General features: G+C 31.4%; 1 protein-coding gene across 1 annotated transcript; it reads right to left on the minus strand.

The window, feature by feature from the left end:
- Positions 1-14,859: 14,859 nt before the first annotated feature.
- Positions 14,860-16,848, minus strand: LOC124931827 (60S ribosomal protein L30-like). The gene is made up of 5 exons (XM_047472400.1): positions 16,716-16,848; positions 16,496-16,601; positions 16,287-16,388; positions 15,547-15,615; positions 14,860-15,060 (listed from the first exon to the last, which is right to left on the minus strand). The coding sequence occupies exons 1-5, from the start codon at positions 16,734-16,736 to the stop codon at positions 15,020-15,022; spliced, it is 339 nt and encodes a 112-aa protein (XP_047328356.1). The 5' UTR covers positions 16,737-16,848; the 3' UTR covers positions 14,860-15,019.
- Between the last annotated feature and the right edge of the window lie 2,433 nt (positions 16,849-19,281).

The raw sequence follows: 19,281 nt of genomic DNA on the forward strand, positions 1-19,281 counted from the left end.
TTACCAAGATCATAACAAAAGAAGTTCTTAACACAAACACCAACATTTGAAATTAAAGTAGTATTACACCAACATTTGAAATCTAACCAAAATTATATAACAAAAGTTCTTACTTAATTCGCGTCTTCCCTATAATCATCGTCGTCTTGTTGTTGGGGCTGCACGGGTGGAATTGCGGTTGATGACCCCTGACTTGATGATTGACCGTCAAGATTAGTAAACTAGGCAAATAATATAGGATCTATTGATGCACCGCCAGGTATAAACTATGACATAAAACGCATAATCTCAGCTCTCTCCATCCTCAACCTCTCTTCTATTTGAGCTTTCTCCATCCTCAACCTCTCTTCCATTCTGTTTTCCATATCATCGAATTTTCTTTGTATTGTCACATTCTCTCTACGTAGTTCTTTTTTGGACATTACAGGCCCTCTAACTTTGGAAGGTAAAACTGATCACATTCCTATAATATTTCCCTTGTATTGAGGACCAAAAACTCCTTCAGTCAAATCGACATCAGAAATGTCGGGACGTTCAGCTCGCAACTGTCTTAATTCATCCTACAACAAAATATGATAATACCAATAATAAATCAAATGTAAAGTAAACATATTTATATACTTACCACTTTCTCTAGTATGTGTGGATCAATAGTTTTATCCTTTTTGGTCCTAGTCGCCAAAAACAAATCTTTATAGGTTAGAACTGATCCTTCATGAACTTCCCGAGAATATAAGTTAAATTTCAATTCATTTGAAAACAAAGTTAAAAATAAGTCTTATCTTTTCTCACTGTAGCTGTGTAAAAGATTTACTACCAGAACGATGTACATATTTTGATTTTCTTTGTTTTCTATGCTGGTAGCACTTAATTTATGCAATTAATATATAATGTTAGATTAAAAATGTTATATTAAGTACAAAATATGAAAGAAGAACCTATAATTTTTCGGTAAAGTAATGGTTTTCAAGAAGCCACTCCCAATCTTGTTGGGTCATTTCATCAGGCTTATCCGCCCTAATTGCTTCCACATTTCCTTCGTGCTTCCTTATCCTAGTGAGATTTATGTCATACCTCCAATCCTCCCACCTCGCCTTAATGTGTCTCAAGGCGTCGTCTCGATAACACTCAATATCATCTAAATCAAATTTATCTTGAAATAAAACATTTTATAAGAAAAAAATGATGAATTTCAAACAAAAATGTATTAAAAACGATTAACTTACAATAACGGATTGCCATAGAGTATCTAAGGTGGAGGGGGTGAGGTTGCGCCAATGGACCATGCAATGTGGAATAATATTATTCTCTCGAACAATGGCCCCCACATGCCGACTTCACATGCCCATATTTTTGCAGCATGACTTTCTTTCAATTGGGCTAAATGTGACATGCATCTTTTCTCCATTAGCCGCCAATTTCTCCAATTCAAAGTTTTTGTTGCTACCTCGCCTTCTCTAGGAGTTTGAAGACTCTGTATTTGTGCCTTCATCCGTCAATTGTGTGGGTTCATCTAGATTTTGCACAACATCATCAGTGGATAGCCGTGTAGGTTCTACAAGATTTTTCTCCTTAGCGATATCCTCCACTCGAGTATGCGACGAAGACTCACCCGAATTCCTTTTTTCTTTTTAAGGGCATTGAGTTATGATTGTAAAAATTCAGGCTGAAAACTCTTTGGAGGTGCCATTTATACCTGAAAGAAATATTTAACATCAACATGTAAACAATAACGAAGAATAATGAAGAAAAGTAGCAATAGTAATATCATACATTTGACTGTTTAGGATTTGTCTTTGTTACAATATCCTAACCCGGTTTATTACTAATATCTTTGGCATAAAATATTTATTTTGCTTAGGTTGCCAATATAAACGGCTCATTTTGATATTGAGACTTCCAGTGACGATTTAGGCTAACAAATCCGTATTTATAAGTTTGAAGTCGTGTAGCTCCGAAATGCACATCATACCAAATGCACTTAAATACAACAATTTGTTTACCACTAAGGTATTGTATTTCAAGTATATCTATAAGAACACCATAATAATTTCATGTTTCTGTTCCATGACAACCAATCACGAGTATTACACTATTCCGAGTCTTCAATTTAAGGTCATGTCTTCTAGTGGTGAATTTATATCCATTTATTTTACACCAAATAAAAGTTGACGCATATTGTGTGGGACTAATTCCTAACATTTGTAGCTCAAAACTTCTTTCGCTTTTGTCAGAAAGTTGTTGAACTCTATTTTTGAACAATGTGTTATATTGTTCATCGCATCGACCACTTGAGCATTCTTGGATATACTCGCTGCATATTAAACACAAAATCAATTTTTTGATAACATTCATACATATAAAAATACTTGAGAACATTCATACCGATAAAATGGCTCCGCTTCACAATTTTTTAACACATATAAATGAGCCAATTCTTGTTCATCTTATTCGTAAATGTATGTTCTCCCTTATGATAATTCCTCAACAGATGAAAATATGGCAAGAGAACTCGGTGATTAGGGTGACTTGTGGACCGAGGAATCTTGAAAATACGTAGAACACAAGCTAATACTTTCACTTACTAGATAACTCTCACTAATTGATGCTTCAGGATGATATTTATAAAATTTGATTCAAAAACCGAAAATATAATTCGAATTCGGTTTATTCAAATTTGGTATGATATTCGGTTCAGACCAAATATTGAACACCCTTAACAACCACATTATAAATTTGAAATGAAATGAGGTAGGGTTTCTTGTCAAATTTCCCTCGCCAACCACTTATATATTAGACTTTGGCGCGTGCAGACACACACTCTATACGTATAACTTGTCACAAGTAATATATATTACTCATGACGACTAATATGTATTATTCGTGATGAGAAATACATATTACTCGTCACTCACGAGGCATTATAGACATTTTATAAGCCCAAAAGGTCATTTGGCAAACATCATCAACCTTGGGTCATTTTTATAATTTGACCTATTATTAGGATGGTCAAATTTCTCTTGTGAAATACTTCCCTATTTATTTGATAAGTCAATGTCTGATGTGGAAAAAGTTAGGCATCCTAAGATGAGCTTGACCAATTTTAAATGTAATAGTTTCTCACACTTAGAAGTCCCAAAAACAAAATCACGTGAAGACTGTGGTGTTTTTTTTACTTATGTATCTAGAGTACCTGACTACTAACTGTGATGTATTAAATGTGATATCAGATCACATGCTTTTTATGAGAAAGAAGTGGGGAATAAGGTTATTCCACCAAATTATAAAACCATAAGTGAATTGTTATTTATTAATATACTATAAATACATTAGTCTTATCTGATATACTATAAATACATTATTCTTTTATTCATATACTATAAATACATTATTTACAGGTTTGTAATGATATATTGTAAATAAATTAGTCTTTGTAATTTACATTGGAATTTTTTTGACGAACTAGACCATACGTGTGAGAAATAATATAATATGTGTGAGGAATTTTAAATAATTCGGATATTTGTGATAATCAAATTAAAATTTGATGTTTAGAAATCCGTTTATTTAAATTAATTAAACATAATTAATTTAAAAGATTATTTGTTTTGAAATAAAGTCGCCAATTGATTTTTAAAAATCAATAGAAGTGACATACGTGTATAAACGTACTAGCTAGAGTTTTTTTTAGTTCGTAGTTTAGTAATACACAAGAAAAGGCTTTTACGCTTCATCCTCCGTACCCGTTTTAAAAACAATCTCTATTTCATAAATTTGGCTTTTGAAAATCAGTTCTTTAACGTTTTATTTTAACCGATTATTCTTCCAGTCCTAAGAATGCATAATTTTTTTGCGTTATTTAAAATATTGTAACAAGAATATTTAAATAATGGTACTTGTTACAAATGACGTTGACTTAAGAAGAAAATACTTTAATAATATAAGTTTTTAACGCATTAAAGTTTAAACATATATCCCAAATGAGCCATCGTCAAAATATTTTTTGTGAAAATATCACAGTAATATTTTGGAAACATTTTCTATTTTTTTTTGGGGATTTTTAAAAAATGGTTTGAGGTTCCAAAACAATTTTTACAAAAACAATTTTTAATTTTGAAAATAATAAGCAAATAGACTTTAGGACCAAAGTCCTAGGCCTCAGGTTCGTTTTTCTCGGTCGTGGTCGAAAAACCCTCGATTCGGGTCGAGGAGCCTCTTAGTTGAGTCTCGGGATCTTCAGTTGGAGTGCCGAAGTCCCTCAGCCGAGGTGCTAAGGGCCCTCGGTCCTTGGCTGAAATCCTTGGTCAAGGTGTAAAAACCCTCGATCCTGGATTAAACCTCTCAATCCTAGGTTAGGGAGTTCTTGGTCGGGGCTCGAGATTTCTCGGTCCTATGTTAGAACTCTCGGTCCTAGGTGGAAGCCATCAGTCCTAGGTTAGAAAATTCTTTGTCGGGGTTGAGATTCCTCGGTCCTAGGTCAGACCTCTCAGTCCTTGGTGGAAGCCATCGGTCCTAGGTTCGGAAGTTCTTGGTCCTAGGTCTGATGTCTTGGTCGGATGTAAAAATCCTCGGTCGGACCTCTTGGTTCTAGGTGAAGAACAGTGGTTGGACCTCTCAGTCCTAGATCAAGAACATCTGTCGGACCTGTCGGTTCTATAAAATTCTCAGTCAGACCTCTCGGTCCTAGTTTTCGGTCCGGACCGACGATTGTCAGTTGGACCTCTTGGTCCTAGGTCGGACCTCTTAGTCTCAAGAACACAAAAGCTACAAGTTTTGCAATTTTGATTAAAGCTTAAATTTTTTGGTCCAAGAGTTTTGGTAGTTTCACAAAGCTCCCAGAAACATGTTGATAATCATCTCAAGGTATTAATCGACCTGGCTGATGATCAAATCGTTCAAAATAGTTTGTAATCAAAAATTGGATATTTGGTTTTCTAGGATGATAATTTATAGTTAGGTTATAATCTTGAATTAGTTCCAACCATCTTATTTGATGCATATTCAACTCACTTTGACTGAAGATATATTTCAAACTCTTGTAATTAATAAAAATCTCAACTTTTGGCCCATATAAAAAATGACGCCAAATTTTCAAAGAAAAAATGTCGTTGCAAGCTCCAAATCATGGGTTGGATAATTTTATTCATGTGTTTTCAATTATCGAGAAGCATAAGCGATAACATTATTATTTTGCACCACTACACAATCGAGCTCTTTATATGAAGCATTACAATATACAATATAGTATTTACTTTCCGATGATATGGTTAGCACTAGTTCCGTGATCAATCACCTTTTGAGTTCTTCAAAACTTTCTTCACATTCTACTGACCATTCAAATTTCACGCATTTTTGAGTTAGTCTGGTCAGTGGTGATGCCCTTTAATAAATTTCTTATAATAACCTGACAAACTAAGGAAACTACAGATCTCTATAAAAATAGATGGTCTACACTAGTAAAAAAGACCTCATAGCGATTGGTTTACAATCGCTATTAACCTCCAAACAAATCGTTATAAGCCTATAGCGATTGGTCATAAACCAACCGCCTTCAATCGATAGAAGTCTTCTCGTTATTGCCTTAATTGGCAACGACGATTGGTAAATGACCAATCACTATAGTCTTGTAGCGATTGGTTATTAAACCAATCACAATTTCCATGTAGTCTACGACGACTAGTCTTTAAACCAATCGCAGTTTACATTTAGTCTATGGTGATTGGTTATTAAATCAATCGTAGTTTCCTTATGAGTGTATAGAGATTGGTTATTGGACCAATCATAATTTCCTAATGAATCTATAACGATTGGTATAACAACAATTACCATAAACTCATTATGAACTATATGCAATATAAATAAAAGTATTAAATTTAATAATATTACAATAATACCTATAAAATCGAAAATTTAACTACTACCATAATTAAACCATAAACACAAAATACTCAATTGAACCAATATCATCATAACCAATGTTATTAAACAAACGCACAACCAAAATATTACCAAGATCATAACAAAAGAAGTTCTTAACACAAACATCAACATTTGAAATTAAAGTAGTATTACACCAACATTTCAAATCTAACCAAAATTATATAACAAAAGTTCTTACTTAATTCGCGTCTTCCCTATAATCATCGTCGTCTTGTTGTTGGGGCTGCACTGGTGGAATTGCGGTTGATGACCCTTGACTTGATGATTGACCGTCAAGATTAGTAAACTAGGCAAATAATGTAGGATCTATTGATGCACCGCTGGGTATAAACTATGACATAAAACGCATCATCTCAGCTCTCTCCATCCTCAACCTCTCTTCCATTTGAGCTTTCTCCATCCTCAACCTCTCTTCCATTTTGTTTTCAATATCATCGAATTTTCTTTGTATTATCACATTCTCTCTACGTAGTTCTTTTTTGGACATTACAGACCCTCTAACTTTGGAAGCTAAAACTGATCACATTCCTATAATATTTCCCTTGTATTAAGGACCAAAAACTCCTTCAGTCAAATCGACATCAGAAATGTCGGGACGTTCAACTCGCAACTGTCTTAATTCATCCTACAACAAAATATGATAATACCAATAATAGATCAAATGTAAAGTAAACATATTTTATATACTTACCACTTTCTCTAGTATGTGCGGATCAATAGTTTTAGCCTTTTTGGTCCTAGTCGCCAAAAATATATCTTTATAGGTTGGAACTGATCCTTCATGAACTTCCTGAGAATATAAGTTAAATTTCAATTCATTTGAAAACAAAGTTAAAAATAAGTCTCATCTTTTCTCGTTGTAGCTGTGTAAAAGATTTACTACCAGAACAATGTACATATTTTGATTTTCTTTGTTTTCTATGCTGGTAGCACTTAATTTATGCAATTAATATATAATGTTAGATTCAAAATGTTATATTAAGTACAAAATAACAAAGAAGAACCTGTAATTTTTCGGTAAAGTAATGGTTTTCAAGAAGCCACTCCCAATCTTGTTGGGTCATTTCATCAGGCTTATCCGCCCTGATTGCTTCCACATTTCCTTCGTGCTTCCTTATCCTAGTGAGATTTATGTCGTACCTCCAATCCTCTCACCTCGCCTTAATGTGTCTCAAGGCGTCGTCTCGATAACTCTCAATATCATCTGAATCAAATTTATCTTAAAATAAAACATTTTATAAGAAAAAAATGATGAATTTCAAATAGAAATGTATTAAAAACGATTAACTTACAATAACGGATTGTCATAGAGTATCTAAGGTGGTGGGGGTGAGGTGGCGCCAATGGAGCATGCAATGTGGAATAATATTATTCTCTCGAACAATGGCCCCTAAATGCCGACTCCACATGCCCATATTTTTGCAGAACGACTTTCTTTCAATTGGGCTAAATGTGACATGCATCTTTTCTCCATTAGCCGTCAATTTGGCAAATTCAAAGTTTCTTTTGCTACCTCGCCTTCTCTAGGAGTTTGAAGACTCTGTATTTGTGCCTTCATCCGTCAATTGTGTGGGTTCATCTAGATTTTGCACATCATCATCAGTGGATGGCCGTGTAGGTTCTTCAAGATTTTGCTCCTTAGGGATATCCTCCACTCGAGTATGTGATGAAGACTCACCCGAATTCCTTTTTTCTTTTGAGGGCATTGAGTTGTGATTGTAAAAATTCAGGCTGAAAACTCTTTGGAGGTTCCATTTATACCTGAAAGAAATATTTAACATCAACATGTAAACAATAACGAAGAATAATGAAGAAAAGTAGCAATAGTAATATCATACATTTGACTGTTTAGGATTTGTCTTTGTTACAATATCCCAACCCGGTTTATTACTAATATCTTTGGCATAAAATATTTGTTTTTCTTAGGTTGCCAATATAAACGGCTCATTTTGATATTGAGACTTCCAGTGACGATTTAGGCTAACAAATCCGTATTTATAAGTTTGAAGTCGTGTAGCTCCGGAATGCACATCATACCAAATGCACTTAAATACAACAATTTGTTTACCACTAAGGTATTGCATTTCAATTATATCTATAAGCACACCATAATAATTTCATGTTTCTGTTCCATGACAACCAATCACGAGTATTACACTATTCCGAGTCTTCAATTTAAGGTCATGTCTTGTAGTGGTGAATTTATATCCATTTACTTTACACCAAATAAAAGTTGACGCATATTGTGTGGGACCAATTCCTAACATTTGTAGCTCAAAACTTCTTTCGCTTTTGTCAGAAAGTTGTTGAACTCTATTTTTGAACAATGTGTTATATTGTTCATCGCATCGACCACTTGAGCATTCTTGGATATACTCGCTGCATTTTAAACACAAAATCAATTTTTTGATAACATTCATACATATAAAAATACTTGAGAACATTCATACCGTTAAAATGGCTCCGCTTCTTCACAATTTTTTAACACATATAAATGAGCCAATTCTTGTTCATCTTATTCGTAAATGTATGTTCTCCCTGATGATAATTCCTCAACAGATGAAAATATGGAAAGAGAACTCGGTGGTTAGGGTGACTTGTGGACCGAGGAATCTTGAAAATACGTAGAACACAAGCTAATACTTTCACTTACCAGATAACTCTCACTAATTGATGCTTCAAGATGATATTTATTTCGAACATATCATTTCAAAGTTCTCATATATTGTTATATTGAATACATCCATCTATATTGAACCGGCCCTCCAATCAAAGCCTCCATTGCTAAATGAATAGGCAAATGTATCATAATGTCAAAAAATCCGGACAAAAATATTTTTTCTAACTTGCACAATGTTACAACAATATCATTCTAAAGTTGTTCTAAGTCAGCTTTCAATAGTGATTTTGAACACAACTTCTGAAAGAATTTTGAAATGCCCACAATAGCTTCATATACCTCATCCTCAAGTAAACCACGTGTCGCAAGCGGAATAAGATACTCTAGTAAAATATGGCAATCGTGACTTTTTAATCCGGAAATCTTTAAATCTTTGACATTTATACATTCTTCAATGTTTGAGCAAAACTCTTATAGCGTTCTTATGTATTTTAAAAATAGACACAACTTCAATTTTTTTCATTAGACAATGTATAAGGACCGACTGGATATTTAAGAACACCCCTCACATCAACTGTTGTACGTATATTCATGAGCTCCAAATCTTAACGTGCTTTTAAATTATCTTTGGTCTTTCCTTTTAGATCCATGATGGTTCCAAGAATACTATCTCTTATATTTTTTTCAATATGTATCACGTCTAAATTATGTCTCAGCAATAAATCTTTCCAATAAGGTAATTCAAAAATATACTCATCTTATTCTAATTGTCACCCCGATTTTGATGATTCATAATATCCTTTCTAGTGGCATCTTGAGTGAGAACTCTACCTTTCAAATTGCGTACATGTCTAAGAATCTCACATCCCGATAATAATTGAGGCGCACTTATCGATTAGATAGTGCCATCGAACAATTCCTTTTGTCTACGAAATTTATGATTTTGTGGGAGAAATTGTCGATGACACATGTAACACTCTTTATTATCATTTGTCAATCTCATGAAGCAAGTGTTCTTATTACAAGATGGGCATTCCAATTTTTCATTCGTACTCCATCTAGACAAATTTGCATAATTAGGAAAGTCATTTATTGTCCATATTAAACTAGCACACAATTTAAAGTTCTGAGAAGTTGAGACGTCATAAGTTTCTACGTTGGTACTCCACAACTCACTTAATTCGCCAATTAATGGATGTAAAAATACATCAATTGCATCGCCTGGACTCTCTAGACCCGGAATTAACATGGATAGTATAAAATTGGAAGAGTTCATGCAAAGTGTCGATGGAACGTTATAAGGAATGAGGATCACTGGTTAAATTCTATACGACATCTTTCAATTTGTAAACGGATGAAATTCATCACTTGCGAGACCAAGTCTTACATTACGAGGCTCAATTGCAAAATTTGGATAATCTTCATTGAATGATTTCCATGCCAAAGAATCAACGGGATATCACAAAACTTCATCATCAACCCTTGTATCTTTGTGCCACGTCATTAAAGGAGCATTTTTAGAACACATATATAATCTTTGCAATCTCGGTATTAGTGGAAAGTAACGTAACACCTTATTGGGGATAGTTTTTCCATTCGCTTTATTCTTAATTTCTCCACTCGATTCTTCAGTTTTCCACCGAGAAATTCCACACACTTACAAGAATTCAAAATCTTTTCATCTTTTCGATACAACATACAACTATTTTTACAAGCATCTATCTTCTCATAAGAAAGACCATCATCTGTAAGAAATTTCTTACAATGATAATAAGAATCGGGAAGATTATAATTCACCGACAATATTTCTTCCTTTTAACAATTTTAACATGTTAAAAGTAGAATTTGTCCATTGTCCAACATTCTTGCGGTGGAGTAATTTTAGTAATGTTGACCCCTTATAATCTCGGGAGCCCTCATACAATGCTTCATTTGATTCGTTTAAGAGTCTGTAGAATTTTTTAGCATCCTCATTTGCCCTTCCTCATTTGTCCCTTCATCATTTGCCCCTTCCTCATTTGTCCCTTGCTCATTTGATGCATCAACACCACGTGAATATAAATCGTTTATTATATTTCTCATACAAACACCCCATCAAAATCATTACGCTCCAAGTTTACATCCACTGTAGCATCGATATGAAGTTTTCCCAAATTATCTTCATCAGTTGGTACATTAGAATTACTATCAATCTGTGTAGCAATCCTATCATTGCGTCGCCCTTTTTCTCTATGACAATTCCAAAATGTGTAGCTTTTCCTTATTCCATACAAAATCAAATGTTTACTTACGTCTTGTTTGTCTAAATATACTCTATTACCATATTTAATGCATGGACATGCAATGTTGGTAATTCAGCCAGAACTCACAACAAAACTAAGAAAAGAATCGACTCCTTGAATGTATTCCGAAAGATGTCGATCTTTTTCCGTATACATCATCAATTTTTTATTAAGGATGTCCACATCTAAACCTAAATCAATTTCAAGACCTAAATCAAAATTAAAACCTAAATCAATATCATATCAAAACGTCATAAATCAATATCTATCAAAACCAAATTCCAACATCAAATCATGCACATAATCTTTTATTAGCAATTTCAACTATGACCTAAGAATTTAAGTTTAAATACCTGGATTCAAGGAAAACTTCGATCTCAAAAATGGAAAAAAAAAACTTAGGTTGTTAGGTAAAAATAGGTAATTAATTATTAGTTTTAATTAACTATTAAATAAGAACTTAATTAAGTTAATTTTGTGCAGATTACAGAAACCGGAAGGAAAGTCGATCAGTACTTTATAAAACCGGCTTAGTTTTCTACTTCAACACTTAAGGAATTCGGTTATCTAAATTATTTGTACTCTACACATCGGTCTCAGTAGAACCGGTAGCGGAAAATATCGGTTCGACAAGAAACGTAACCGGTAGTAGAAAATATTGGTTCGGCAAGAAGCGAGACTAGTAGTGAACATCGGTTTCTCAGACCGGTAGTAGATATCGATTTCCCAGACCGGTAGCAAACATCGGTTTCCCAGATCGGTAGAAGATTTCGGTTTCTCAGATTGGTAGCAGATATCGGTTTCTCAGATCGGTAGCAGATTTCAGTTTCTAGGAAGTGCATCTGTTAGCAGATGAAATCAGTTTTACTGCCTCTCAAAATACAAATACAATTCCGGTAGCAGTAGAAATCAGCTTTATGCTACATCAGGATTTTATTTCCATTTTGGTGCAAGTTTGAGGAATACCTTTTGATAGAAGTTGTTTGTCAACACAGTTCAATTTAGTTTACATTGGTTTAGCTTTCTTATAACACATAGAAAGTGTCGCTCTGAGAATTTGATTGCCCAAGTCTACATAGAAAAATGTAAAATTTGTTTTTTTACACTAAATTTAGTTTAAAAAATTGTTAAAACATATGTTTCTAGTGATGTTTGAACTCATAATTAATTTTTTTTTTGTTTTCATCTTTCACGACTGAACTAAACATTTTCTTGTAAAAATAAATATTAAATTTATCTATAATTTTTATTTTTTTTAAATAAATAGGCTGTCCTAGAGTTTGTTGGGCTTATCCTAGGACCGACACTAGCCATATAAGGCATCATATAAGAAAACATTATTCATATCTATTTAAATGTAAATGCCAATTTTGTTAAGCTTTTATGGTTAATAAGATTCTAATTGATACAATTTTTCCATGGTGTAAAACATTGATGAAAATCTATATCATCAATTCGTTGATCTTCTGTATCTACTAGTATAGTTTTATGTTTTAGATTGCCCATTTTGATATAACTTTGGCTTATATATCTATTTACATTCTAAGGCTTTCTTTTTCTTTGGGCAGCTTGGTTAATTCAAAGTATTATTTAATTCTCTTCTATGCAGATTCGGCCCCGAGTTTTGGGCTGCCCCAGCCATGTTAGAAAAATGCTCGATATTTTATTGTTGCCCTAGGTCGAGTTAAAAAATTTAATAAAAAAATGGTTTTTAGTGAGGTTTGAACCCATAACCAAAACAAAAAATTTAAGTTTTTATCTAGAACCACTAGACTACCATACCTCAAGTTCAAAATTACAATATATTTACTTTACACCTAACTAATTTTAATAAATGAGCTGCCCTAGTCTTGTCGGGCTTACCCTAAGGACGACCCTGCTTCCATGTCTATAATCCATTATGGATGTACATTTGCATGTTTGAAACTAGAAGGATTTGTATGAAGATTTATGTTTGATAGGAAATTGATATATTCCTTATTTGTTGAATTAGTTTTAAAAGGGAATTTTTGTGGAATATAGTTATAAGTTTTGTTTTTTATCTTTCTATTTCTATGTTGTTAACAACATAGTCTTCCATTCATTTTAGAATGTTTTTGTTTGAGAAATGATAAAGATATTGAATGAATTGGGTGAAAAAATTAAATAATTTATCTTTTTTTTTCTTTCTTCCCACTTTACTTTTAAGGTGATGATATGTCATTCTCTCCCAAATTTCTTTCCATATCGCTCCACTTTTGTTTCTAGGACTCTTTTCTAGATTGGCTTGATTTACTTTATGTATTTTCATCGACTGTGGTTGTGTTGATGTTTATATCGCCGCTTTGTCGGTTTTCATCTTGCTAGGCAGTTGTATCAATTGAAGTTGTATTTGTTGTTTCTTCTCCCTCATGATTTTGAAAAACATTTTATTCAAATATTGCTTGAGGTTCAACAAGAGCCAAGAGGTTGATTAATCTTAGAACCATTGTTATTATATTTATAAGACAATATATGTTCATAGAAAACAACTGTAGACACTAAAACTTCTTCAGGTTCTAATAATATATATCCTTTTTGATATTTAGGATATCTTAAAAATATGTAGAATGTTAGGTGCATAACAGAATGAGCCCAAAATCCTTAAGGGGATGTTTGGTTTGGTCGTTAGAATCGGACTAAGAATGAGTTTGACAATATGCTAGAATGAGAATGGGTATACTCATTTCAATATTGTCTTCTTGTTTATAAACTAGAATTAGGTATGATAAGAGGAAACTAATCTTTTCCATGTTCCTTTCTCTCAATCATATTCCTGAGCTTCTCATTTCATATTAAAATATCACAAAGTTTCAATTTATCAAATAGCATAAATAGCTATTCAAACTTTAAAAAAAAGAAAACTGTAAATTTCATAAATAGTGGTTATAGTTATTGTTTTTAAAACATTTTAATTTTAATTAAATTTAGATTAATTATAACTAATATATAATATAATTAAATCATTTATAAATGTAACATACCTTCTTTAACTTTAAAGATCATAATATAAATTAAAATTAATAAATCTTGATTATAATATAAAAACATATATTGTTAGATCAAGTGGCCAGAATTATTCTAATAAATAAGCTCATAGTATATTATATTCAAAATATATTAAAAGTTATATTTTTTTTCTAAGCAAATAAAAACAAATTTAAACTTTAAAGGTATTCATCTACCGTATTCCCACCCAAATTTATTTGGATGGTTGGTTATTTATTAGACAATACCCACCAAATTTTTTATAGGTCCCAACTTTTGATAGGTATATAAAATATATTGACTCTTTTTTACTCATTTTTTTTTATTAGTGTAAATTGTTGCTTCATTTGAAATTTCTTTGTTGAGATGCTTTGTAAAATTTGTGGAGTCTGAAATTATAAAGGCGTGTTTGAAATTGTCTTTGATTATAAGCCGATATTACATACGCACTTGGCAACCTTTGTTGATTTGATTTTACTTCTAGATATCTTTTATTCCTTTCTTAACTAGTAAACATTGCTTCCAAATGTTTTACAATTTAAGAATGTAAGGTGACCAGTTAGGATCATGACCTTGAAGTCATATAAAAGCTTTCAAATATATAACATATATTGGAAAAACTATTCTTACATTAAATTATATTATTTTTCTTTTATAGAAATATCAATGGATAATATTTACCTTAAATTTAAATTTTAAGGTTTGCAACCAGAAACAATATTATTAATTTTTTTTCATAAACAAGGTATTAACCTAAAAAAAACTAGTTAATTTTTTTTTTAAAATAGGACAAATTAAGCACATAATTCACAAACCCAATTTAACCATTAATTTTCCATAGCTCTCTTTATTTTAACTTATAAAAATAGGAGATACAATTCTTTAAGATTAATAGTAGAAATTCGATTTTAATGAAAAACACACTACTGTTTATAAAGTAAGAATTTAAATTTTTTTGATAATTGAAGAAAATGACAAAACATGAAAATGAAAAATATAAGATCAAAGACATGTCAAACCAAAATCAGGTAAGATAATAAGTTTGGAACAAAACCATATTTGAATAACAATATTTTCAAAAAGAGTAAAACCATACATCAAAGATTAGGTCCTAAAAAAAGAACTAGATTTCTCCCTTCAACAAATAGTGCAACAGTGATATTGATATCAACTACTGATTCCCAGGAAGTGTCTTAATGATATCCGAATCACCTGTAATAGTGTTATAACATCAATTTAGTATTAAATATGGATATAGATCAAATTCTAGATGAAAAACAGTTAATTTTCTTTATAAACAATATTTTTCCAATCAACTGTCTTATTTGGATTTAGAACAGGACTTGTTCAATTTGGGTTATTTGAAAATAATCTCAAATGACTCACATATCATATACACTTCATCAAGAAGTTTGATTAGGATTTTGGGTTTTTGAAGAATTGTATATTTATACTTTTTAAAATATTTTTACACAAATAACTAACTTTTGCATAACTCAAAAGGGACATGATTATTTGAGTAACCGAATCTTGAACAAAAGGCCTAGGTAGACACATTAAAAATAATTATTGATTTTTTCATATAAAGATGAATGAAGAAGTGTTTCAAAATGGACCTATATATCAAAATCAGAATATAATCCAAATGCTAGACAGACAGAAAGTTGAGGAATATAGAAAACTTAATAAATAACATACCAGGATCAACAATGCTTAGGCAAGAAACCCGGAAGTACTTTCCACATGCTGTTCCTAGGTCAACATTGTCTGTCCACACCAAAACAACATTAGATAAACAAATTTTTGCAACAATCATCATACTTTGAAGGAAAATTTTGAATTAAGATTAACAAACATAGGTATGAAAGTACACAAGTCTAAATTAAGAAGAAAAGGTTTGAAGTTGAATCATAAGAATTAGAGAAAGAAAGTTTCATATCTGTAAATGAAGATTATCTCAATGTTATTTTACTTTATCATTGATTACAGTGTTCTTCAAAATAACATTATTCTTACAAACCCAACTTAAAAAAGAATGGATATTGGACAGAGAATTAAAGATTGAAGAACACAGCATAGAGTTCTACATGATCCAGGATAAATATTGCCAAGATAGATAATATGAATCTACACATCTGTCCCAATATGCACATTTGCAATGGAAGAAGGCGATAAACAACAATAATGAAAAAAGATGCAAGTTGCAATCACATGAAAGGAAATCAGGTAAAGAATGTACAAGAAAACAATCCAATTTCCTTCATAGCATAAAACTAAGACTTTTTTCAAATGGTAAAATAAATATCATATTTCCACTAATAAGATTCTAAAAATTGGTGAAGCAGCAGTTCACAATCATCACAACCCAAATAAAGGAACTGTATCAACATTCTTATAGCAAAGAAGAGATGCAAATGTTGGTGAGAAACAACACTTACTTCCATTGAAATGGTGAACGCCGACCTTGGAAAGCATGGCATAGTACTCAATCTCAGACTTCCTCAACGGTGGACAATTGTTTGAAATAATTATCAGCTTACCTATGAACAATAAACAAATATATGAGATCAAACATACGAATCGAATTAATTTCATAAGTTCACAAATCAGCAGAACTGAAAGAAAGGTAAGTTAATCATCTACTCACCTTTGGAGTTTCTGAGGGTTTTGAGAACGGTCTTGTATCCAAGCGTGTACTTTCCGCTCTTCATCACAAGAGCAAGTCTGTTGTTAATGCTCTCATGAGTCTTCTTCTGTGAAACAAATATAGCAGCAGAATCATTAGCGCCGCATTAACGAATGAAAGAGATCAAACATAATACATGAATCTATAGATATAACTATCGAGTAGGAAAAAGATGAAATACCGTCTTCTTTGCGGCCACCATTTTCGCCTTCGCAGTGGAACTCAAATCGAAGCAAGGGATTCAGATTGTTCTTCCGGCGACCAACTAGAAAGAAGGTAATATTTAATGGTAAACCTAGGGTTTTCAATTTTAATAGATTTAAAGGAAATATGGGCAGTTTCGAAGCCCGGGAAAGATTAGTATTTGTTCTTTAGGCCCAATCAATATATTTAAATACAGGCCCATCCCAAACAAGACTAAATTCTAAATCTCATTAAAATAATCCACAATTAGTATAAAATTTGCTTAGAAAAAAATAATAATAGTATTAATACAAATTTAATATTTGTAAAAAATTGCTAAAAGGTGTTTCAATCATTTTTTCAACAAATAGTTTATGCATTTTGTTTGTATTATTAAAATTCTTTTTCAATATATATCTATTTATGCATATTTTAATATTTAAAGATAAATAAATCACAAATAAAGAATAGTATTTGTATTATTTCATCTTGGGTTGGGTTTCTATGCAAGTTTTATTCATTATTAATTTTTAAAAAAATTAAATTAATATAATATATATAAATTTTAACTTTAAAATTTTTAAAAAAAGTTGAATAATTATTTTTTAATAAATTTAATAGTATAAATGAAACTCAACCAGACTAAAAACATGTTTTCATATATATTATATTATGCCTTCAGACTAATTAAATTACTAAATTTTGTAATAAATTTTATGTCAGTTAAGAGATTACGAATGAAACTTCTATAAATTACTTATTTATAATTCAAACGTTTATAAATTGGTCCTTTCAAAAATGAGAATTTTGTGACTCGAGAGTCAATATCTCTTAACCTTTTACAAATTGCGTAAAAAATAAACGAAAAATCAAGATGGTAGGCGCGACTAAAATAGAAAAGAAATGTCGATTTTTTCCAAACTTCATGTGTTTACCTTCTCTTGAATTCCGTAAACGAGTGGAACCAAAATTATGGTTTCATACAGGTTTTTTTTGTTATTTTAGCTAAAATAAACTAATAAACCCAATTTAGGACAGGCCCTTAGCTAAAAGTGCAGGGTCCGACCATTGAGCCATGCAAATAGAAGGACAGATAGTAAGCGCGTAGGGCACCGGTCACGGGGCTAGGATACTTGATCGAATGCCAAGCTAGGGAGGCGGAAGTGTCTCAATGGACTCAAATCGAAACAAAGGATTCAACTTGTGCTTCCAATGCCCAACTAAAAAGAAGGTAATATTTAATGATAAACAAGCCTGAGAAAAGGTTAATATTTGTTCCTTCTGCACAATCTACATATTTAAATTTAGGCTCATCCCAAACAATGTTAAAATTTAAAATCCCATAAGAATATGATATTTGTTGTTAATTTTCACCACATTAATCAATTTTTTTTATTTTTTATTTATATTTAGAAAAAAATAAGTTCATACGTACTTGTACAACTAGCTCATTTAGCTGTATGTACTAATAAAAGATAATTTAAACATATGTATTATAAAAAATAGTTCATTTAGTCTCTTTTACTAAATCATAGTAAACATACTTACTATCAAAAAATTAACTATAATTTACTAAAAGAGACAAAAATAACCTTTGACATATCATAAAAAAAGATTTCAACTAAATTATATAATCTTGTGCAGTATAAAATTATAAAGAAACAAATGAATAACATTATATATAACTCATTTATGGTGGTTAATGAGTGTGATGAGAATAAATAAGTATGATTGAAGAGAACTTTGAGAACAATGTCTAGTTAGTTGAAGTCTTTGATTGAATAACGTGATAAATGAACTCATATATATGTAAATGATAAATTTTGGAAAGATATGTCAATATCTCAGAGAAGTAAAAAGTATAAATATTTTTTTTATGACTACGTGCATTCTAAAACATTATTGAATCAATTTGTTGAATAATGTGATCATGATTTAAAAAGGAATTTTGAAAATGAAAATGTTTTAGATTTTGTTTCTTTCAATTATGTAAACCCGTAAAAAATAGTTATCCTATTTAGAGACAATTTGAAGATGTGTACATTAACCAAAAAAAAGACAACGAAATAGTGAAGATTATTTTACAACAAATAAAAAAGCTGCTAAGAAAAGTTTGATTTGTGGTGTGCTATACTATGTTAGTTTGTCAAGTTAGTTGTTTTTGTCGAATTTTTGAGTTTCAAAGTATTTTATGCATGAATGTGATATTTGAGTTGATAATGAATGAGTGGTTGAGATTTCTGAAAACTATATTATTGATCGATGACAAAAAAATGTGAAACGTGAGTATCAAAGAATCACTAACAGTTATGATGATCATAGTTCTGTTAAATGAAGACAATAACACAAAATTCTCGAATAAATGTGATTCAACAACTTGAAAAAAATCTGAAGTTTTGAAAGACGAAGGAAGAATTAATTGTTAATCTTGAGAATTAATAGTAAAAAATAATTGCAATTTGCCACTAGTACTTTCAAATAACGAAAAGTTGAAAGAAGTGTATATATCCGGTTAAAAAACGATACACTTTTCATTAAATGTACGAGCGCGAGAATATTATATG

This window comes from Impatiens glandulifera, chromosome 3 (genome assembly GCF_907164915.1).
Source record: "Impatiens glandulifera chromosome 3, dImpGla2.1, whole genome shotgun sequence".
NCBI lineage: Eukaryota > Viridiplantae > Streptophyta > Magnoliopsida > Ericales > Balsaminaceae > Impatiens > Impatiens glandulifera.

What these genes read in the sequence shown, in the direction of transcription:
- LOC124931827 (XM_047472400.1), bottom strand. Translation starts at nt 16,736, where the DNA reads ATGGTGGCCGCAAAGAAGACG. An exon ending in TGGTGGCCGCAAAGAAGACG is followed by an intron (nt 16,602 to 16,715) that starts GTATTTCATCTT and finishes TTTGTTTCACAG; the next exon opens with AAGAAGACTCATGAGAGCAT. An exon ending in CCTAAGCATTGTTGATCCTG is followed by an intron (nt 15,061 to 15,546) that starts GTATGTTATTTA and finishes ACACTATTACAG; the next exon opens with GTGATTCGGATATCATTAAG.